The 24,314-nt window shown below is 41.1% G+C and overlaps 1 protein-coding gene across 2 annotated transcripts in view; it reads right to left on the bottom strand.

Annotated features, from left to right (window-relative positions):
• Window positions 1-561: 561 nt before the first annotated feature.
• Window positions 562-24,314, bottom strand: part of MAN2A1 (mannosidase alpha class 2A member 1) — a 172,768-nt gene continuing 149,015 nt past the window's right edge. The window contains exons 19-22 of one of the 2 annotated variants that reach the window (XM_059175629.1): window positions 23,605-23,738; window positions 16,430-16,624; window positions 5,721-5,831; window positions 562-3,394 (exon numbers count right to left, since the gene is read on the bottom strand). In XM_059175629.1, coding sequence (XP_059031612.1) covers window positions 3,242-3,394; window positions 5,721-5,831; window positions 16,430-16,624; window positions 23,605-23,738 — 593 coding nt within the window. In that variant the 3' untranslated portion in view covers window positions 562-3,241. The remainder of the gene's footprint in view (window positions 3,395-5,720; window positions 5,832-16,429; window positions 16,625-23,604; window positions 23,739-24,314) is intronic. The other variant, XM_059175630.1, reaches the window with a different exon arrangement.

Below are 24,314 nucleotides of genomic sequence, written 5' to 3'. Positions count from 1 at the left end.
CAAAACAAGCCCAAACTCCCTGGTTAGCATGTATCACTTGTCTGGCTAACCCTTAGGAACCTCCAGTGTATTTGTCCTTCAGCCACCCCCACCTCCCGGCTTTTGAAGGAACTTCATGAAAACTACTACACTGGGGGCTACTTGGGGCCAGCAGGCTGGTGGCATTCCTCCAGGTCCCACTCTTCCAACACACTCTACCTTTTGGATCAGTTCCCAAGGACCTTCTTAGCCTCATTTGTGTCCTGCAGTATATGGAATCTGACCAGAATCTGCTCCTCCAATTGGCTCAGAAGGCCCCACAGGTACCGTGTTGTTGGGAAGTTCCCTAGACTCCAAACTCGAAGATGGCCCCAAACCCCGACAAGAAACTCACCACCCCACCCCCGTCTGCCCCTTGCTCTCTAAAACCACATTTCCCAGCTAGCAGTGGGCAGAAGGTGGGAGTGGTTCATTCCTCAAAGAACAGAAAACAGCCCCTCACTATTCCACCCTACCCCTCAAAAATGTATTAATATACGCTGTTGACCAAATAAGTCTGAAGCAGCACTCTAGAGGACTATGTACATGGTAAGATTCATCTTTTATTAGAGATCTTATATTACATATTCCCAAAAAGATATAAAATCTTCCAAGAGAAAAATATCAAAACCTATTTGATTCCAAGATAAGCAACATCATCACAACGAAAGCAAAGATTTTCTTCTAGACAAAGGAATGTGAAAACATTTCGGCACAAGTACAACAAAGACATGGGAAGGTAATTGCAATGTTTCACAACACATTTTGTAGCATTTTATTTTAATCAGCGTTTGAAGAAAACAAGGATGCCAAGTTCTCAAACACTGCAGGTATAAGCTCAGATATTCAAAAAGAAAAACAAAGATCACAAAAAGGAACGAACTAGTTGCTTAACTGAACATCTGTGATAACCAACATAATAAAACCTAAGCAAACAAATATGCCACCGAGATCACAACTGAAGTGTACGGTTTTTACTGTGTGCCAGAGACACTAAACTATTTAATCAGTTCTTGACCACAACCCAAAGCAAAAGCGTCCTCTCTTCATTTCCCTGATGATTTATTCTAAAAATAAAAAGCAGAAACTTGCTGGTTTCAAGAGAGTTTCTACTTTACCGGTGAGCAGCTGGTGGCGACACACACTAAGACCTCGACTGACATGGGACAGATCCATCTCCAACACCAGAAGTGGCAAAACCACTGTTATTGCATCAAGATTTTTTATTTCAACTGATCAGAATTTCCAGAATGATTAAGCACACCCACTTAACCACAGAACACAGTGAACTCCCAAAGGAAGGTTTTACATTTAAGATGCAAAGAAAATACTGATCTTATTCCTGGGATTTGCTTCTGGCAATCTTAACATCTATAGATGTCCACAAAAAGGAAGTGTGGTTTTTCTTTTCCTTTTAGTTGTTTATCTCCCAAAATGAGGAAGGAAACTTACAGTACATGTTTATTGCATGAAATTACTCCCTTATAATATCTTCATCAACACTAGTATTGTTTCCTTAATTATTAAAGGCGAAAAAAGTTTATGAACTTAACATAACTTAGCAATAATCTTAGGAGCTGCATCTTGATTAAAAAACAAAACAAAACAAAACAGGTGATCATCAGACTACATGGTGAAACAGAAATTAGGTTTCAACTTCTCTGTAAAGATGTTGGACTGGCAGGAGGTAAGAGGGAAGTGTAAAGACAGAGAATACTAAATTCATTAGGTAACACAGAGAATTTTCAAAAGTGTACATACTCAGTGAATCCTTTCTATCCTAAAACTGAACGTTCTAGATGCTTCTAATGTTGCTTCAACTTCAATGGCACGTGAATAAAGATCTCCAACAAATTTTATCACACATATTGTAATGGCACATAGGCTTGGAACTTCCCTTTGAGGTTAGCATGTACAAAAGTTTGGAATTCACTCAACACACGTGTTCTTCAATAAAATAAACCACGAGCTACATATAATTATGAGCTACATATAAGTGGGTTTCAAAACAGGGTCCCTTTTAAAGCATTCTTTCATTGAGTTACCTCCTGCGAAATGGAACAAGTGTATGGATTTTGCACGTTACAAAATCCTTGCTTCAAGCTGCAGTCTTCCTGGCAGCAGCGTATTTTAATTAACAGTATTTTTTCTTCTTTGTTTTGTTTTCTGACATCTCCGTACATTCAAATAGTCAAAATGTTTAGAATAACATCACCACAAATTTAATGAAACAGATCAGAACGTGGCCAGCATTGTCAGGCAAAACTGATAACACTTCATGTGTCATCGAAAGTACCCACCTCCTCCCCACCCCCGCCCTCTCCCCCCTTCCTCAGTCACATGGGACACCAAAAGATTTAACAAGACTTATAAAAAAATAAGGCACATTTATCTTGATATGGTTATTTTTAAAATAGAAAACCCCTCTCCGAACATCTGTATTCAAATGAGCTGTGTAAAAAGACACCTTGTGGTACCTAAAACAGGTTATGGTACCTATGGAATTGCTTCTTCTATTTTAGTGACAATGGAATAAATTGCACCTATCCCACATTGTCAAGTCATGAAAATATGCCTCTTTTTCTACTATTGAATGATTCAAAATCTGCTATTTCTGGAAATACTTACAAAGGGTGAGAAGGGAGGGGTCAAGTGGTACATTAGAAAAGGGTGTGAAGATCAATGATGTACAGGTATTGTTAAGGGCTGATGGATTGCACTTTTCCACATATGTCAAAACACAAAATTTTTCCAATGAGTATGAACGACTGCAACCATTTTGGCCGTTAGCTTTTACCCCGCAGCCTTTTATTCCATTTTGGTACAAACGGGTATTTCTGTAAAACTAATGAAGGATCAGCAACATGACTACTTATAACAATCTCCTCACAACCCCCGACACAGATATAGTTAGTTAGCATTTAACCTGAGATACAATCTGTGGAGAGGTTGTTTTCGACATTTCTTCCTTCATTGTTGCATCGATTCATACTGATGGTGGTGGTTCATGGATGGAACTTTAAAAAAAAAAATGGCTATCACATGGCTTTTTTTTTTTTTTTCTTTCTATACTGGTTAAAAAAAAAAAAAAAAAAAAAGTAACAATCACAGAATTCATGTCCTCACAGTAGCCAGAAGCTAAAATAATGTGCTTCCTTATTGCACGTCAAACCTAGAAGTGTATAAAAGACAATGCTTCCCAATCCAAATCTGAAAGCCGGGTTCATCTCAACTGGATTCGGAACGTGCTGATTTCCATGGGACTCAAGTTGATCTCACTTATATTTCGGGCGTCTGGAGGTGAATGCATCAAGGATAATGACGAAGGTATGAGACTTGTGACAGTAAACATGCTAAAAAGCTTCTGTACCAAAATCTGGAAAATAAACGACAAAAAAGTTGCACAGTTAGGTCAACTTTGAGGAAAGGTTACCGGCACATCTATATACTTTGTGAGTAGAAAACAGTAGAATGAAAAAGCGTATTTAGTTTCCTTTTAAAGTCAAAAGGGGAAAGGGAAGGAGATTAGATACAGCTCAGCGTGCTTGGACACACAGACCATCCTTTGAGGGACACCTAGGAGAAGGGTAGCCAGGAGAGGACGGCTCGCTCTACGTTCTTTTTCTGAATTTTATACCCACCACCTGGTTCCCCCAACCTCCCACCGCCCCCCACCACTTCAAACCCCTCAGATTGTTTTTCAGAGTCCATAGTCCTTCATGGTTTACCTCCCCTTCCAATTTACCCCAACTCCCTTCTCCTCTCTAACTCCCCTTGTCCTCCATGCTATTTGTTATGCTCCACAAATAAGTGAAACCATATGATAATTGACTCTCTGACTCTCTCTGCTTGACTTATAAAAATTTTTTAAATTTATTTATTTGACAGACAGAGATCACAAGTAGGCAGAGCAGACAGAGAGAGAGGGGAAAGCAGGCTCTCCGCGGAGCAGAGGGCCCAATGTGGGGCTCAATCCCAGGACTCTGGGATCATGACCTGAGCCGAAGGCAGAGGCTTTAACCCACTGAACCACCCAGGCGCCCCGAGACCACTTTTTCAATAAAAGAAAAAAACATCTATACCCCAGCAAGCTTTAAAAACATGCATATCCTCTTATACTCAACACTTAACACCTAACAGTCATGGTTCTTCTTGTGCCCAAAGAGCAGAGAGAAAGGACAGAGGCCTGCTACAAGGAAGGCTGCTCGTATCAGGGACTCCCATTTTGAAGGTTGAGGGGGCTGGAAAAGTACTACCCTCACTCCATGTTTCTCTGGATCCTATAATCCCCTTAAGACTTGAGGCCTCAACATCTATATACAAATGCTTACAACCAAGTATACGCACATCATCAGTAATAAGGTAAAACGAAAAAAAGAAAAAAAAACATCGGTGCTTTCTTAGCACCAACTCCATGTAGGGCATGATACAAGAAATGGAGCAGCTTATCTACCTAAGAGGATTTTGACCACCTACCACATTTTCTTTTCTATCCTTTTCATATCCGATGCACATTCTAATTTGTAGGGTTGGAAGTGAATCACTGGAGTCTGATCTATAGGGTATCTGTGAGGTTTTGGAGAAGAGCTGCCCCATGGGGCAGAGACCTGCCTGTGTGCCATTCAACTGCCTTCTCTGAGCACAACCCACTCAGAGCCAGAGGCACAAGGCTGGAGATTCTTTTCCTTCCAAGGAAAGGCCTGTGGGAACTATCAGCAAGACCAGCTCAAAGGAGACATAAAAATGAGGTAGCCAGCAGGTCAGCCTGAGGACCCCATGGACTCCCATGCAAATCTGGCCTGACCAGGAGATCCAGACCCTCGTGTCCCCCGAGGAAACAACTGACTGGAGCTCAGTGAGGCTGCTTCAGGGCTGTGGTAAAACTCCCTGAATGGCCACAATGTCACTGCTTCCTGTCACTTCCCTACTGCCACCCCACTTTAGTTATTACAGAATCTGCTTTCGTCCCTTTGAGACTTTGCAGATCTGGATCCTACATGAGCATGTGTGAGACAGGAGGAAGTATGGAGAGAGTGGGTGGGAAGAGGGTGCTTTGTCTGTTGGCAATGGAAGGCCTAAGAATGGAGGAGAAGGGTGTCCTCACAGGTGCCCATGTTCCAGACATGGATTTTGAATACTGACAAGGAAGAGAGACTGAAGGGGGAGAAAGTTGCTTGCTTTCTTTCTGAAGGTGGAGAAAGTTTTTTTTTTTTTTTCTTTTTAAGATTTTGTTTATTTATTTATTTATTTATTTTAAAGATTTTATTTATTTATTTGACAGGCAGAGATCACAAGGAGGCAGAGAGGCAGGCAGAGAGAGAGAGAGAGAAGGAAGCAGGCTCCCTGCTGAGCAGAGAACCCGATGTGGGCCTCGATCCCAGGACCCTGAGATCATGACCTGAGCCGAAGGCAGCGGCTTAACGCACTGAGCCACCCAGGCGCCCATGATTTTGTTTATTTATTTGAGATCCCAGGACTCTAGGATGACCCAAGCCAAAGGCAGAAGCTTAATGACTGGGCCACCTAGGAACCTGAAAGTTGCTTTCTTAAGATGGAGAGATTTGAGCTAATTTTATCAGCTGAGGGGAATGAGTCCGTGAAGAGGCAATGAAACATTACCTTCTTACTGTCAGAATTATTAGCAGAAAACAAAGATTTCGAAGTACATGAAGTCAACAAGCAAAAATCTCTTTTCAGCTCACCTTTCCCTGGGTCGTGGAACAAAGCAGCCCCGTGTCTCTGCTAGAGAAGCGGCAGTCAAACCCTTTCCTGTGGAGGATCAAGGCTGCTTCATCGGAATGCTTGCCGTCCACCTGCAGATGGGCAGAGTGCCAACACACCACAGCGACATTAAGGCAAATAGCGACACCACCGTATACTCCACTGTCTTGAAGTCAGTGTCCTCCAACCACAAATGCTCACTTTACTTAGCAGTGATGCCAGGAACGTTCATTTCCCCTCAGGTCTCACATTCACTGTCATACCTGCTACATTCCCTCTACCTCCCCCCACAAGGAGGCAGGGGACACTAAGTTTTAAGGCTCCTTGTTAAGTCACCTCATGCCCTGGTTCCCAGTACAGTCCCTGAGGATCTGGGTGTCCTTTTGTCTACATGTCACATGCTGTTTTACCAAAGTTTCTTCAAATAAAGCATTTATTTATTTATTAAATTTAATTACTTAACATATAATAAATTATTGGCTTCATGTCTAGGTAGAGCTTGGCGATTCATCAGTCTTATATAATGCTCAGCGCTCATTACATCATGTGCTCTCCTTAATGCCTATTTCCCCGTTACCCCATCCCTCCAGCAACCCTCAGTTTGTTTCCTATGATTAACAGTCTCTTACAGTTTCTCTCCCTCCCTGGTTTTGTCTTGTTTTACTTTTCCCTCCCTTCCCCTATGGTCCCCTCTGTTTTGTTTCTTAAATTCCACGTATGAGTGAGATCATATGATAATTATCTTTCTCTGATTTATTTAGCTTGGCGTAATACCCTCTAGTTCAATCCACGTCGCTGCAAAGGGGCAAAAAAAGCATTGAATTTTTATTTATTTAGTTTTTAACATATACATCAGCTGAATAAAGTATACCTGAATTTAGTCCTTATCTGGACATTGCATGATACATCATCCATCTCAAAACTGAAATAGACTTCTTTATTGAATGCTAATTTTTGCTAATTGCATTAACATTTTTAATCTTTAATGCATTGGTTCATTATTTTTATATAAAAGACATTTAAATTGAATTAGTTATGCTTATCACTTGCTAGGCCAACCACATTTATTAGCTTGATGTATCATTTAAATTCACATTACAGAAGCTATTCTCGTGCAGGCAAAGAGAAAAATACTAAACATGACAAGTCAGCTACAGGGATCAATATACACTTTCTTGCAGTAAAATTTCCTGCATCCATTTAAATAAGGATGCCGTGAGTGCTCTGAGTATTTTAAATTACAATTCTCTTAATAAATTTTATGTTTCCTAAAGGGCGGCAATGTTTCTAATAATAAGCAAAATAAATTAAGAATCCTTGGATGAATTAAGAAAGATACAGCTATTCAAAGGAGTTGAGTGTGCTCAGCACTGACCTGTGATGACAATGATCCCTTTTTCTCCTCTGTGGCCACAGATACACATATGTCCGAGTTCTTAATCATCCTCACTAGGGCATACGATTTTTAAATGTGCCATAGAGACATCTTTGGTGAAGAGCTGCCAGCATTCTCATCACTGATTTGATTTTAATGTGCCTCAACAATTTAAAGCTGTCCTCACCTCAGATTCTTGGCTGGAATAACCTGCTTTATGACATTTCACACTGGTATTTTGTAGTGGTACTGCTAAGATTTTGTTTGAAGGGAGAGGAAAAAAGTCATTTAAGGAATTCTGAGTCATCACAGGACCAACATGATAAACATAGAAGGTTTAAATCATATGATAAAAATTTCTAATAAAATTTCAATGTGTTTCACACAGTCCCAAAACAGCATGAAAAGAGCAGAGTTAAAAAAAAAAAAAAAAATCCTTCTTGTATCCTATACAAGGTCTCCAGGAGAAAAACAAGGATAATTCTGTCATGTGCTAAGTGTTTAGGCTTAGGATAATCACTGATTACCTAAGCATCAGTTTGTCTGTCTGCAAAATGGAGTTAATGCAGGTTTCCCTTCTTCCTGGAGACGTGGTGTCTCATAAAATGCTGAAAATACTATTTATGGTGGCTTAGCTTATGAGACAGAAAGTGCTAGTACAGAAGCTGTAGCAAATGGATCCAAACGTTGGCTGGGAGTCAGGCAGCTCAGGATCTAGATGCTACTTCTACAATTTCTTAGATGCTTTTAGCAAAACCTGGTTTCTCCTTTACCATAAAATGGAGATGAAATTCAATCGTGTAATAGGGACTCAGCCCAGTGTCTGCAGTAGAGGAAGCCCTGGGTACATTTTAGCTATTATTATTTCTATCAATGGAATCTATCAATTAAGTGCTGGTGACTATTTTCCAAGCAGTTACCAATTAATCAATACTCTCACTTAACTTTTCATTCACAATTTTTCTTTCATGATGTCATAACTTTGTAGCTGAGGAATCAGAGACCCTCCAAACTATATGTCAACGGTTATGCATCAAAATCATAACAAAGTCACAATTTGGATTCACTACTTACGTGGTCTATTTGTGAGGCTCTTTTAAAAGCCCCTATCATTATAACCAAAGACTCTGGCCATTTTTAAAGATTTATTTATTTATTTATTTGACAGAGAGAGAGAGAGAGAGAGAGAGAAAAAAAAGATTATAAACAGGCAGAAAGGCAGGCGGGGGTGGGGAGTGGGGGGTGGAGCAGGCTTCCCGTTGAGCAGAGAGCCTGATGTGGGGCTTCATCCCAGGACTTTGGGATCATGACCTGAGCTGAAGGCAGAGGCGTAACCCATTGAGCCACCCAGGCGTCCTTTTCTTTTTTTAAAGATTATTTATTTATTTATTTATTTAACACAGAGAGAGAGAGAAAGAGAGAGAGAGAGAGATTGATTACAAGTGAGTAGAGAGGTAGGCAGAGAGAGAGGGGGAAGCATTTGGCCATTTTAATTCACTAGAGCAACACAGCAACACATGTGTTCTTGAAATAATGAGCGTGTGAGGCCTTTAGCAGACTGGAGGTGACAATAAAAAAAAAAAAATAAGAGGAAAGGAAGTATCTTTGGACTTTTGCCATTAGTTTTAGAAGAAATTTAAACAATATGAAAAGTAGAAATTGAATTCATAAAGAGTAATTTTCACTGCTGGAAAAAAAAGTTACACTTTCTCTCAAAACCAAAACTGCATCGCTTTCGTAAGGACCAGAACACCAACTGAAATAGCAATCATCGTGTCCAAGTTTTTAAAAATTAAATATTCATGAAAGTATCAGTTTTCAAGCAAAAATACCTGAGGCAAAGCAGCAGTTTTTCAGTTTCAAAGTCTGTCTTGTCATTTTATTTCCAAGAAAACTGTTTTTCAAAGTAGGGAAACTGTGAATTTAACTTGAATATGCATGCAAGAAAACAAATACCTTCACCAAAAAGACGCTGTTCACTCGAGGAGAGTAAACAGACTCTGAAAGACCTGTTTTCACACTCATTGGTGTATGAGTACTATCCGGACCTCAGGAAAAAACAAAACAAAACAAGGGAAGTGGGTAGGGAAGAAAATTTACCAACTTTGACATTGGGCCAAGCACTGTGCAAGGTGAGTGGCAAATCGAGCGTGTCTGTGAAACAGCTCAGATCACAGCGAAGGCTGAATCGCCTCAGAAGGACTCGGGTGTTCCAAAGGCACTTGGAGAATCCACTGTGGAACTAACTTCCACTGGATAAAGCAACCAGCGGCTCTGAGGCTAAGCGGGACCCATGAGGTTTCTCTGGCAACTGAGGGGAGTGGAGAGAAAGCGGTGCGGCTGGCAGAATGAAGCCATCAAGGTTAGAAAAAGCTGGATCGGAGGCAAGGTTTGATTTGGTTCTACCATAAGCCAGTCGCGTGTCTGCGAATACGTCATTTAACTTCTCAGAACTCAGAAAACTCGGTGAGGCTCCCAAAGCGCCCCTTGGAGGATCAAGTGCCAACCACAGTGAGGATAACAGTAACCGCAGCTAACGCTTTCTGAGCGCTCACCGTGTGCAGAACCCTGTACAGAATACTTCTCATGGAAGAACTCAATTCCTCTCACAACAGTCTCTGAAACAGGGGAGGTGGTATGCAAGTTTGCATTATTATATTTACGTGCACGTGAATGTCCCAGTCACGAAGCATACACTCTCACGGTCAACTAGCAATGATCACCCATCCACCCTACCTTAGTCCTTCATGATCCTCCCCACAGATGGTGGGTGGATCCTTCTAAGGGTGTCCCGTCATGACTGAGTGGTCAAGAGAAAAACAGGCAGAGTATTCCCTAACATTTTCGGCACTCTCACTTCCCTTTGTTCCCTGGGAAGAGGAGTATGAGGTTCTGGGTGGGGATCTGGAGTCAGCCATGCTGGGCTGCACCCCTTAGCACGCCATTTACTGACTGCATGATCTGAGAAGGCTACCTACCATCTCTCAGTCGGCGAATGTCCTCTTCTGAAACATGGGGGCATGATATTGCCCACCTACCTTCACAGTAGAGCTGGGAGAGCTAAATGAGGCTCTCTTTACAAAGAAAACCCTCAGCATTATGCCTGGCACGCAGACAATTTTAGGTACTTTATTAATAACTTCTCAGAGTTTTCAAAAACATATATAAGGAGGGGCACCTGGATGGCTCAGTGGGTTAAAGCCTCTGCCTTCAGCTCAGGTCATGATCTCAGGGTCCTGGGATTGAGCCCCGCATCGGGCTCTCTGCTCAGCAGGGAGCCTGCTTCCCTCTCTCTCTGCCTGCCTCTCTGTCTACTTGTGATCTCCTTCTCTCTGTCAAATAAATAAATAAATCTTAAACCACACACACCCCCCAAAAATATATAAAGAATACAAGTCAAAGTGACATCAAGATTTACTTTGGGAATAAACTTCAACGTTCAATTAAAAAAAAAGTGCCTACATTTTTAGTAACAATCACCACTGCTCGTGACTGTTAAGAACTTCATTTGTCAAGCACCCCGTGCTTACTACCTGCCAGACACGCTTCTAAGTGAGTCATTTAATCCCTAGCACATCTCTGAGGTGGGTCCTATTATCACTGCTATGTTGTGAATGAGGCAAGTGAGAGAATGAGGGGCTGTGTGCTAAGCGAACCAGGTGGTAAGTGCAGGTGAGGGCTCAAACAAAGGCAGCAGGACAGTAACAGCTTCACCCTCCTGCCTTCACCCTGGCTAAGGACTGGAAGGAAAGGAGAAAGATCGCTTCTAATGTAATAGAAGAAAAGCCTACAACCGGAAGGAGCTCACTCTCTGATCTGAGGTTAGAAAAAGGGAGTATTTAATCTATAGTTCCAGCAGTGCTAAAACCACAATTTATCAAAATATACATCAATTCAGAAAGGAAGGCGTGGACGCGGTCATTTCCATCCAGCCAGCCTGCCTACCCATCCATACACCCCATTTTAAGCAGGATTTAAGGCCATGCTGAAAATTATCCACACACATGGCAGGGTCTCATAAGCAAAGGAGCACGCCAGTGTTCCTTTACCAAAGTGGGTGAGAACTCAGAATAGAAAGCTGTGCCGGTCTGGTCTCACACCAAAAGAAACCTGATTTGCTCATGAATAATGCGAGCTTCACAGAGAAGTACACTTCTGGAAACTAGTAAATGTTATGGGTGCACACTTTTTTTCTGTGGAAGAGAGAAGCCATAACTTTGACTACATTCTCCAAGAGAAATGTGTCCCCACCCTCCTCAAAGAATGTCTAAGGTCTAATAGATAACGGCAGAGCTAAACACCTGGTGGAAAAATTTCTCCAACCTGCCCAGATTCCTTGAAAATGCTTACCAACATCCATCTTTCCGTGTTATTCTGGCAACTGGAAAGGTGAGAAAATTGCACAGTGTTTTAAGTCCTGAGACAGGAAATAAATAACCAGTTGAAATTCATTTTCCAGGGTATTCATTAAAATGTCCAATAACAGTTATCCTGTTTTGATCAACAAGATAAGATGACAGAAAGAACAGGTACGTATCTGTTCTTAGATACATACAACAAAGGAAATTTTCTCCACAATTTTCACCTTTCCAGATGCCAGGGAGATTAATAAAGCACCAATCAATTCTTGTAAGAAAGGCAAAATGAAGAAATACCTTAAACTGCCTCTTATAAGAAAAGGGGGTGGTATAAACAAGTGGAGAGAGAAAATCTTGTTCAGTAAGTGATGCTGATGTTGAAATGATTAGTTAACTATCTGCAAGAAATTGTTAAGCAGAATCAGAATAAAATGTCACAGAGAATAGAGCTAAATATAGTACACAGAGATAGAGGTGGATACAAAGATACAGATCTATACGTGAATTAAATAAAAATACATCTGAACATAAAAGTGGTGGAAATAATCTGGGGGAGAGGAAAAAGGTCGAACAACATATCATTGTGCAAAACATCAAGGCAGCATGGCTCCATGAAGCCTAATTAAATGGCTTAATCAAATTCCTTCTGGTCCCTGGAATGTCTGCATTCCAGGCTGAACCTATCATTCCAGCCTACAGAACCCTGATCGATGATCTGTGCCCCTGTGAGATTCTCCCAGCATCCTCTCTACCAAGACTCCCTTCTCCCTTAATTAATACCCTTCCTGATGATGGCATGGGATTCCTGTTCCCGACCACTTCAGTGGTGCTCCTGTTCCCAGTTTTCAAACCTTTATAAAATCCTCTTTTTAATATGTCAAGCTTTTGACAGTATAAGAAAAGGAGGTGGTAAAGCGAAGTGGGGGGCGAGCCTACAGAAGGAGAAGGCTGACAGTTACACTGCTAGACGGGACTGCACGGAGGCACTCGGTAATGCTGTGAGACACGGTTTAAGAGATGTTTGCTTCCAATTTCATCTGACTGCAACTATATGACACGCAATCAGTTTTTCTCCAAAAACATACAGAATAAGAGCAAGATATGCTTATATAAAAACATAAACTCATCTACCAATACAGAATAATTCCTGAAAAACTGGATTTGGGAGGAGCAGATTTAGTAACTCTTAAGAAGTCCACCACCACCCTCTGAGGCTCCGTCCAGCACTCAGATTCAGAAAACCTGCATGTGGGCCCTAATTCTGCCATTCATTGCTGCGTAATTTTATCTCAGGCATTTAATTTCCAGCTCTTACTTTCCCAGTTAAGTAAATGGAGGTAACAGTAATTTTTAGAATCATGAGAATTTTAAAAAATTACTAATTCCTAAGTTGCCCCACCCCACACCTCTGGAATCAGAACTGCAGAGACGGGGAACCCTGTAGAAGTCTCGGTTTCAAAATCTCCCCAGTGTGACCCGGACACATTGACTCTGAGGATGGGGAGTTGGAAATGCTGAAGCACCGTGATGAGTCAGCACACCTCCAGCCCCTCGCTCCTCTTACTGTTGCTCGAGCCCATAACCACTTTCTCCCTGTCAGGCTGCCCACATGAGGTTTAGGACGTGAGGGAGCTTCTGACAATGTGGCCCAGGAGCTGGGCAAGCAGAGGCCTCCTCCATCAGTGAGGCAGGAAGAGAGATGTGACTCCCTCATGTCCAGGGGATGGATTCTCAAACATGTTTTTGTGGAAACACTGGGAGGTGGTAGTTATGAAAATGCTTACTTACACACAGACCAATGCAGAGCTCTGGTCTTGCTTAGAAGCCGAGAGCCATGTTCACATTATTTCAATGGGAAAAATGTTTTCAATGTCCAAAGGAACAATTCACGATTGTATGTTTGGAGCTGCCAGCATATTAAAATAGGAACACAATCCAAAATGTTGAGGTCTGGCTTCTGGATTTCTTCCAAGTCATTTTTGTCTTCTTTTAGTGTAACCATGAAATTACACTTGACATCTTTTTAAGCACCAAGCTTTCTTTGATTCAATACCTACATCAGCTTCTTTAAATGATTATTTTCCTATTACCAGAGGTTAAGGGACAGAAAGCAATTCTTTAAAGAAGCAATTTTGAATGGCCAAATCAATCCCCTTGGATTACTGGTGAGCTTTTTAAATAGCTGTTAGAAATATGTGCTAAGAGTCAAAGACGAACATAGGAACCAGCACTGATTGATAGGATAATGTGAAACAGCCCCAAATACTGAGTTTGGACCATGAGCCAACATGCTAGTTATGGTTAAACATTAACATTTCAGTCTTGATTCTTCCTGGCCCAATTGTTAAATTCTTCTCTATTTCCTCTGCTAAACCCCTGGTTTGCCCCTGGGCTGACCAGTACCATAAGCCCCACCAGGACACAAATGTACGTTTACAAAGCATTTCTGTTTCCAAAGGGCCTTCACAGCAATAGCTTCTGTGTTTCTCCCCACAGACCTGAGGCGGTGGCTCTGAGAGCAGCCCCATTTTATAACAGGTAGCTGAGTCAGCCCCCGGCCAGCCATCAGGGAGTGGAGGTGGGCCACTACCCGAAGGGCGTGAGGAGCAAGGGGACGCCAAGCGAATACAGTGAGTGAAGGCCAGACCACACAGAGCCCAAATTCTTGAGAGCATCAATCAGTTGAGTAGCAACGGGATTTTTAATCTGGGAAGAGATGAGACTTGGGTGACAGAAAGCTAGGCAACATGCAGGGAGAATGAAAGAAGCAGGTATCCATAAAAAAGAGGTGATATGGAAAACAGGTGCCAGCCGTGGGTTATGGTGGGTGAGACCCTACATTCGTTGACTGTAGACAACTAGATCTGCTTCTGGAAAATAATCATGGGAGAGACATCTAGAAACGAGGTGAAGGAACAGCGGCCACCGTGTGCCCCAGAAGCCCTCAGATCCATAGGCTGCTAACATCCTCTACCATCCATGCCCAGAGGCAGCAGAATGAGGCTCGGAGTCTTTGGTAACCGCCACTCTACCCCCTCGTTCCCTCTGGCTCATGAATTAATAAGAGGAAAACTCAGGGAGGCTATCCATCGCGGCTGTGTTCTTTCCATGAGTCAAAAAGTCGACCCACAAAAGACTAGCAGAATCCTAGAAAGAGCACTCATGAGATTTGCTCAATCAGCAATTGTGGCTGAATCCCTTCTATGTGCAAGCGCTCTTCTAGGCAACAGAACGATGCAAGGAATCAAAGAAAAGGCCAGCTCCCACGGAGCTTCTGTTCTCACCACAGCACCCACATTTAGGCCATTCTGCTTGCTTGTAACTCTTCCCGGACCACTCTACCTCCAGAAATCTGCATGGGTCTCTTACTCTCTAACCTCCCTCGGATTTTTACTCCATTAACACTCTTAAGGCAAGTTCCTCCTCCAACCACATGCAAACTTGCGTCAACTTCCAGAGCCATCCTTCCCTCCGGCTTTCCCTCCCTGACGCTTATCACCATCTAATACATTGTACGTCTCTCTTCTTTTTTCTTATTTTTCTCCCCCCATCAGGATCCATGCTTCAGAAAGGCAGGGGTTATTGTTTGTCATGGGTTTGCCCATGACGGTATCCCTAGTGCCTTTAGCTGTAACTGTAATGTAGTAGGCACGAAATAAATCCTGCAGGTTTGTTCACATGATCGAACAAGACTTCTGACACATGCAGATAGATGCAGGCCTCCTGCGTTCACCTGTATTCATTATCACGGGCCGTATGGATATTCCTACAGAGTTAGGGCTAAGTTCTTTCTCTTGGTCACTACAGTTTTAAAAGCCCTGTATGTCCAGATTTGCAGGCATTTATCCTTACTTTGGTTCGCTTTAGTTCTTTGTGCTTAAATGAAACCTTTTTCTCTTCTTACGTGGTCTTCAAACATGAACATTCTCTTTTTTTTCATACTTGGGCCATTTATCACATTCCCTACAGAATCCCTAAGCACTTACTATTTCCAGCCACGCATGTGTCAATTCACGGTATCAAAACAGCTCCACGAAGGACAAAAATGATGTCAAATGTCTAATTTTTATTCTTTTCAAATGCAATCTCTGACTTTTAAAAGTTGGCATACATGTAAACAAAAGCAGTCTTAACCGAAGAAAAATTCCGAATCTAATAAAGCCTTTCCCTCTCTTCCTCTAGCCCATCTCTAGATGTCTTTAAAGAGTTTGTTTCTCAATGCAAAGGTCTGAGTTGCAGTCACTTTCAGGAGAAAGATATCAGTGTACAAGTCCTCTGATAGAGAAATAATTAAATGCTATGCTTCTTAATTCTCTAACTCCTCAAGAAATACTGGCTAACAAGGAGAAATGAATGGAAAATGTCAGAAGAGCTGATCTTAAGGCCTGTTCTCTCACCTACTATTATGTGACCCTGGGGGCAGAGTTTGCTTTCTTATCTATAAAAAGATAATATTCCCTAACCAAATGAAAGGTAGAATGATTTTGCCTAAAGGTCAAGTCCTCTTAAAGGCTCCTTGAAGCATAGTAAAACTCACAGTATGGTTAACCCTTGAACAGTGCAGGGGGTTAGGGGTGATGACCCCCCTCCCCGCAAGTCAAAAATCCACAGGACTCTGACTCTCCCAAAACATAACTACTAATAGCCTCCCCTTGATTGGAAGCCTTACTGATAACATCGATAGATGATCAGCACATATTTTATATGTTATATGTATGTTACCCTGTATTCTTTTAATGAAGTAAGCTAGAGAAAAGAAACTATTCAGAAAATCATAAGGAAGAGAAAATACATTTTCAGTCCTGTACTGTGTTTACCGAAAACAACCTGGGTTAGCGGGCCAGTGCATTCCAGCTCCTCCGGTTCAAGGGTCAGCTGGATTTCTTTCTGCTTCTCATCCCCTTATATCAAATATATTGTAATAAGTAATTCTTTATAGATACATTTTGGGATATACCTTTGACTGTATTGTCCTCAGATTAACGAGATGAATGTCACAAGGCAAAGACGACAGTAACGGAGAGAATTCACCTAGCAGCTGAAGGGTGGGCACGGGGATCTTTTCTGTCATTGTGAAGACAGGATGATTCAGGAAAAAGGAAGTTATGTGGCTAACGAGAGAAGGATAACTGACCGACTTCTTTTCTTCTTCCTATCAAGAAAAAAACAGAAATGCTTAAGTGTGACAAAGTTGCAGTTTTCACAATATTAATGGAATTACCCAACAGGGTTTAAGTAGAAAAGAAATATAAGCAGTTTATGTTTAATTTCATGATATTTTGGAACTAACAGTCTTAGCCAACACAGAGATTACCAAGTTCATCTGTAAGCAATATAAGAAAATGAACAGTGTCCACTTAGCTCATGTTTAGAAAGATCTTTTTTCCACTGTTTTAGTACTAAAAATCCTGACAATGTTTTCAAAAAAAAAAAATTTTAGGATAAGGTATAATGTTTTATGGAAACTCTTTCTCAACCTACCACACAATTCTTAAATAGACAGGTTGGGATATTCACACATCTTGCACACCATCAAATATGATCTCTTCTCCCTTGGGTTTTACCCAGCATATTCTCGTGGTTTCATTTATACTCAACTAGACCATAATTCTTGTGGCGATCCAAAGCTATGCTCTATACATGTTACCCAATTATAGGATTTTTTTTGGGGGGGGGGGTGTGAAACTCTCAAAATAAATAAGGTTTTTAAGTAGCACAATGAGTATTCCAAGATCATCTGTTAAATTTGGTAAATCACAGCCACTGAACAGGAACTGTTTAAATTATGTTATGCAATAGTTAGTACATATTTACCTCGTACATAATTATTCACTAGAATTTAAAAAGTACTTTAGTCATTGCTATGGTATGTACTTTCAAACAAGTGGTTCAGCATGTTCAGATATTAAATAAGCCTGCCAGGGCTGGGGATAGGCATATGGTAGATGACACACGCAATTAATTAAATCAATGACTAAGTAGAAACTTAACCAATAATGCCTAAGGTATAAGAGAACACACATAGAAAAACACTGAGAAAAAAATAATTTATGTAGAAAGGTTTTTTGATCAACAGTGACACGTGGAACAAATTTAATTTTGTATCTTATTTTTAAACTGTCCATTTCACTGATATCCTCTGATTTTGCATCCTTTTTGTAATATGGAGCTCAAATAAAAGGCTTGGCTACTTATCTGGGTGAAAGGATAGGATTTATAGGAGATATGGGGCTTAAGAATCAGAATGTCAGATTAGCACTGAACAGAGGGTGTTGAGCAAAGAGTGACAGGCATCTTGCCAGCAGTGAACTGTAGATGTCATTACAATTCAGACTACGGAGAGAGAGAAAAAAAATTAAAGGCAATAGAGGGACACTGTAATATTAAGATACTGACAAAATATATCAGGTCTGAAAGAGTTGGGAAAAAAAAACAAATATGTACCCATCCCACACTCTTTCCTTACAAGAAAGATTAAATAAAGCATAGATAATTATATTCACCAACAATACTGAAATTTAATGCATGTTGTTGAATATTGAGGGAACAGTTTCAACCGGAAACTTTAAATGTATTCCAAGATCAAAGGGCTTCATAATCTAGGTCAGGATTGCTGACAAAATCAGTTTTCAGTAATAAAAGATAAAAGATTCCAACAGAAAAGAAGACACCTGCTGTATCAGAATCAGAAGGCATTAAGTCCATTCTAGGTCAAGTAAGATTCAGAAAAAGCTCTCTGGCTTTGTTCTCTGCCCTTGGAGGAATCCCTGGACACTTCAGTGAATAGGTGGGCTACTTCTTGATGGATTTTGTATACCTTTCAAGCAGTAGTGGGCGTATGTACCATTCCTCCTGACCCGCACCAGTTTCCCTGGCTCTCAGTGCCCCCAAACTGACCACACATAAGAATGGCTTGGGAAGATTTAAACATGGATCCCTGAACCCTAACCCAAATATACTTAATCAGAACGTCCTGGGATGAGCCCTAGCAAGCCAAAGTTTAGCCCCCAAAACAAATCTCAAAATCTCAGTCGATCTGACACAGCTCTGTGGACATATGCCGGAAACCGTCGCCCCAGACAACCTTGCACAAGAAACCGTTCTTTTTGGAACTGAATGTCTAAGTCTCACCCTTCAAAAAGTTTTGGATTAAGGAAGTGATTCAGACTCAGAAACATGTTAATTATAAGCCTCGTCAAAGGAAACAATGCCATGAATGTAAGTGCTTTGAGAATTCGAAAACTGTGCCATTTATTGTCCTAAGCAGGATAAGGAAGAGAAGTCTATGGAAGAGTTGTAGTTCAGAGTTATAAAAGCAACAAGAACATACAACATCGCTGGAAGCTGGCCAGGTGGGGTGGGACAAAATCACACAGAAGTTCCAGGATTCATGTACTTTCTTAACATTTTTATAGCAATGAGGGGCTTGGCAAGATATTTATAGCTGATGAATTATCATTTTTTGACTAATCTCCTGGAAAGGTAATCTTTTAACTGAAACTTTTATGATAAACCCAAAGCTGATAATACATGTTTGTTATGGGAAATTTTATGTGTTTGTTTAAGCTGTAAATGAATTCCCCAGCCTTGCAGTAACTAATATACTATTCTAAACATTATTTGGTTTCTTGTGTGTTGGAAGGCTTCAAGCTGTTCAGGTCTAGCTTTTTCCTTTCAGCCTGTATGAAATTATAAAGAGTTTCCAGCACATTCTGATTCCAAACCATACCAAGTTGCGACCTCCTTTGGGTTCTAGCCCTTATTTCAGAAGTCAGAATCTCTTGCTAGGCTCCATGGTGTCCTTCATTAAGCCCACTTAAGTTATGTGATCCCTAAATATCAAAGGTTTCCATTCATCTACATCAAAACTTGCTAAGTAAATTATCTAAGATAATAAGAGATGATATCTTGAATCACTTTTGCTTATTCGGTATGACCTGATACATGGTGGGAACTTGATAAATGTTTTTTGAACTTCATCTATCAACAAGCAAATGTAATATAAATAAATGAGAGAAAAACACAGTAGGGGAAAGGATGCAGGAAAAGACAGAGACAGAAGAAATAATGAATGAAAATAAAATGAATCATAAGATTTAGAAATAAACCTCATTTAATGCAGAGGTAAAGCCTGGTGATCTGTGGGCTAAATTTGCCTATAGATAGGTTTTGGTAGGTCTGCATGATACTAATGTCTGCTTTTCGGCCAACTCTCAAAAAAAGAAAAAAAAAACATCCAGGAGATTTCATGTTGAAATTCTCAACAACAATAAAAAAAAACTCCCCACAACAGGTAACTTTATTTTTTTCACCCAAAACACCGCAAATCCAAGTTACACAGGGCCCTGACATTCCCTCAAATGCAGCTGAGTTGTAGCTCTCAGTGGGATGTATCCTCATACCCATCACAGACTTGGGGTCACCTCACTTAAGTGTTTGCCCTGAAACCTGACCAACCTCCCTCATGCCATCACTCCTCTGAGCCCTGTAAGCATGTGAAATTTTCCTCTGATCTCTCCTAGCTCTTTTTCCTTACACGTAAATAACTGGTATCACAGGTCAAAAGACACAACTGTAATACCTGAACACTTGTAGCACTTCTAATTCCTGGTTCAACGCCCTCGACTGTATACAGCAGTCGGCGGGAAGGGAAAGGGAGTAAGCATCAAGGAAACAAAACCTAAAGGGTCAATGCCAAACAGACGATTCTCATTTTCCACTTCCGTTGACCCCCAAGTGTCATTACCATGGATGACAGTTCACCTCATAGAGCTACGGCAACCGACTGGACATCTTCACATCTCAAAAGTATCACTCCAGTCCCTGTTCTCACTCTCTCTCTGTGGAACACTCAAGAACAGAACTCAGTTCTACTTAGTCACCCGGATTACTCCCAGAGGCTCCGGCAGGCTGAAGACCTCCTGCTAAAATGTCTTCTTGTATAGAGAGGATCTCCTCATCACCCTGCTTCCTACTGTCAATGGTTTAAACATGAGAGTCTGAGTTGAAAATAAAAGTACTTTCTGGAAAAAAAAAAAAAAGTACTTTCCGGAAAGTTTAAGCTATATGAGATGGAACATTCCTTAATCAATTGTCTTTTTAATCAATGTCACTAGAAATTAAAATGTATTTTCTCTTCTCTAGTTCATTTTTTATTTAAAAGAAACTACTGATCTAAGTCCAAGAATCTAGAGTTGAGCAAAAGAAAAATTTAACCAACACAGGATTATAAAAACATTGGATCAAATTTCAATCAATTACTATCCAAGGAGTTTTTGAATGGGAATAAACAAATTATTTTACTTCTAAGTGAAAGCTTTATAGATCTGACATGAAAATGCTTATTGCCACAGTTAACAGAAGCTTTGCAAATTAGTGTCTATATAGAGAGAAAAAAAATCATAAAAGCTGGAAACATTTTCGGGAGGAGAAAAAGATAGTAGCTGCCAGCACTCAGACAATGATTTTCCTGTGCAGTTTCAGTCCTAAAATTAAGCTATCTTGTCAGTAATTGATTTAAACCACGAGTCCCAAGAACTGGTTTAAATCTTGACATCTAAAAATGGATATTAAAATCTTTTTTTCCTAAAAGATGCTAGATTCTGGAAGAATTCTTGGCTTTAATGAGCTATTGCCATTTCATTCAATCAACTAGTGTTTTATTTATAGAATAGCTACCACAGGCAAGGAGCCGTGTGGGGCACATGAAAATGAAGCAGACGAGTCCCTGGAATCGAGCAGGGGGAAGAGAACACGCCTCATGTGACGAGGCAGCAAGAGGGGCCTGGGGTAAGTGTGGTGGCATCAGGCGCTGTTACGGTTCCCTCGTGGATTCCTTTGTGCATTCATTCCTGCAATAAGGATGGGGTGCTTCCTCTGTTAGGAACAATTCTAGAAGCAGAGGAACATGGCCCCCACACTCGTGAAGTTATGGTCCAAAAGAGGAGAGAGAGAGACAATGATCAAAAATAATCACATCTATGCACAGAGGACAGATGCGCAATTCTGAGGAGGCACTGAAGACGGTGCTCTGGCCTGCTCAAGTAAAAGCAGTCGACCAAGGCAGCTTTGACCTAACTCCTTTGAATAGTTCCCTTGGGAAATGCCCATGTATGTATGTATGTATTAATAATATCCACAGAAAGGTGCCATGGGCGCAGGATGCATGGGGAGTACTTGGGACTGAAAGAAAATCAGTGGGCCCAGAGCAGAAATAGTGTGAGTCATGCTAGATGAGGCTGGGGGACAGGCAGGGCCCAGATCACGAAGGGGGCTCTTCAGGCTGTGGGAAGGGTTTTTGGCTTTTATCAGGAGAGCAATGAGAAGATATCTGAGGGGTTTCGAAGGGGGCAGTGAGATCAGATTGAGTTTTGAAAAAACAAATCACTTTGCCTACTTGATTGAGAACAAATATGTCAGGAAAAGAAGAGCAGAATGATTCAGGAAAAACATGATGTTTAGGTTAGGGTGGTCTTAATAAGCGGGCTTATAGATTTGAAATATTTAGGCAATAAGAGAGCCAAGCACTGGTGATTATTGTTTTAAGAAAGGGGCAGGCCAAAGAGAGTACCAATGAGAGGTCCCTCCTATGTATGTGGCACTGGATGAAAGGTGGTGCCAGTCCCGGAGAGAGGGAACACTAGAAAAGAGCAGGTTTGGACGGGGAGAGAGACCATGGGAGTAATCATGGATATATGTTGGGTCTGAACAGTAGGACACAGCCATGTGGTAGGGTCTGCAGGTTAGAGGTGAAATGTTTGTGCCAGTTTCATCCGTGTAGAGGTGGTCACATAGCCACGGGAGTAGGAGATATTGCAGAGGGACAAAGTATCATGAGAAAAGGAGAAGACATGAGGCCAACCCTTGGGAGCTCTGACATTTAGTGGCTGAATCAATAACCATTGGAGAGATAGAGAAAGAACCACTTGGGAGGCAGGAGGGAAACCAAATGAGCATGGTACCATGGAAGCGCTGGCTCAGAATGTCTTCTAAGAAGTGACATGGTCAGTGTCAAATGTTGCTGCAAGGTGAACTAAGACGATAGATCTTGTGATCCTGGAAAGGGTGTGAAACATCTACTGGATCTGGTGACACTGGCAAAGGTGTGTGGGGGAGGCTAAAGCACCACTAAAATGAAGGGAGTGTGACACGGAAGCAATGACATAAACCTCTCACAAACTGGCTCAAGCGGGTGTGGGAGCCAGGATGGTAGTGCAGGAGAAAAGGGGAGGAGTCTGCATGGAGGCTGTTTTGGTTTTTATTTCTAATAGGAGATAAGGAAGAGTGTCTGAAAGCCTGAAGAAAGGGTTTCCTAGGGGAACGCTGGCTCTGCCGGGCAGGGGGAGGGGAGGAGGAGGGTGGCGTCTCCACTGCAACATGAGGGAAGAAGGAAAGTGTGGGAGGAGATGGCTGATACCTAGAACAGAGAGCCCTGTCAAATGTGAAGTCAGTGGGGAGGCTGCCAGCTGAGAAGAGCTGAAAAGATCTGAAATGGGTCAGTGAAGAAAGGAGGAGAGCAGAATGAGGGAAAAAAAGGGCTGTGTAGAGAGTCATCTGTGGTGGGAAATCAGTAAAGGATGGGGGGATGGTGAAGATGACTTTGGTGTGGCCTTGAAGGGGTGTATTGTCATGTTGCTTGACGTCTAATGGAGCTTTAGCTGGATTGTTTAATGGAATGCTGGGGTTTGTTCTGAGAAATGAAAACTGAGCAAGAAGACAGACAAGTAAATCCATTTTCAGGTGAGGAGTCTAGGACTACAATAAGCACACAAAGGTTTCCAATAAAGTTTACTAATCAAACTTGATCTCCTAAGAATGGGCCAAGGTTCTATTCTTAAATTCAACTCTTATTTTCTTTCGAAATAATTTCAGAAAATTTCATCCAAACTGATTCCTTAACATTATTTTCCATCTGCATAATAAGCAAAAATAAAAAAAGAAGATGACCTAAATGCAAATCTGACTTCTGTGTAACTGAAGTCCTCTTTCTTGTGACTATAGGCTACATCTAGTATAAAGATATCTCAATACTGGGAATTGTTAAGTCATAAAAAAAGTGGCAAGGCATAATGTCAAATTTTGGGTGGCAAAGAACAATCAACATCAGAACATATGAGTTATTTTTTTTCCTACCATATTCACAACACTTCTTTTTTCCAGTAGTATTCGAAATAAATTAGCTGTAACCTTGTTATCATGGACACCTTGCTCAAGGCCGCGATTATCATCTTGCATCAGTCTTCGATCCATGATAACTTCAATCTGACCTAACAAACAAACAGACAAACAAACAAACTGGCCAGGGTTATTTAATACCAACATCTAGTAAGGATCTCTTAAGTGTAGGCATGGTTCTGATTTAAGCCACGGAGACAGATCTGTACAGCAAACAGTACCAAGGGCTTTCTCAAAGCAGCTAATATAAATGTAAAAAATAGGACTGTGTTTCTTCATTAATGTCTGGTAAAATCTGGTAATGAAATTTAAGAACAAGACAGATCAAAATTTAAGTGAGAGCTAAAAAGAATTAATCTGAAGAGAAAATTATGTCCTCTAAAGTTTTTAGTGGCAGCATCTGGAATTTAAAAATGTTCATGAGGTTCATTAGGAAACATAGATCACACATGGAAAAACAAGACAAATACAGATGGGTAGAATCTAAGTAGGATTTGAAAGACAATTTGGGTTACTTGGTATCTGGGGATTCTCTGAAGAAACCCTAGGATTTGAAGACATCCACCATGTACCCCGTTCCCTCCCTGGTATTACATTAGTATCATCAACTATCCTCTCTCCTCCAGCTCAAAAAGTAGTCATATTTGCTTCTTTCATTTCTATGCAAT

Source organism: Mustela lutreola, chromosome 5, assembly GCF_030435805.1.
Source record: "Mustela lutreola isolate mMusLut2 chromosome 5, mMusLut2.pri, whole genome shotgun sequence".
Taxonomy (NCBI): Eukaryota; Metazoa; Chordata; class Mammalia; order Carnivora; family Mustelidae; genus Mustela; species Mustela lutreola.
Note: the sequence above shows the minus strand (reverse complement) of the source record. Positions and strands in the feature narration are given on the sequence as shown.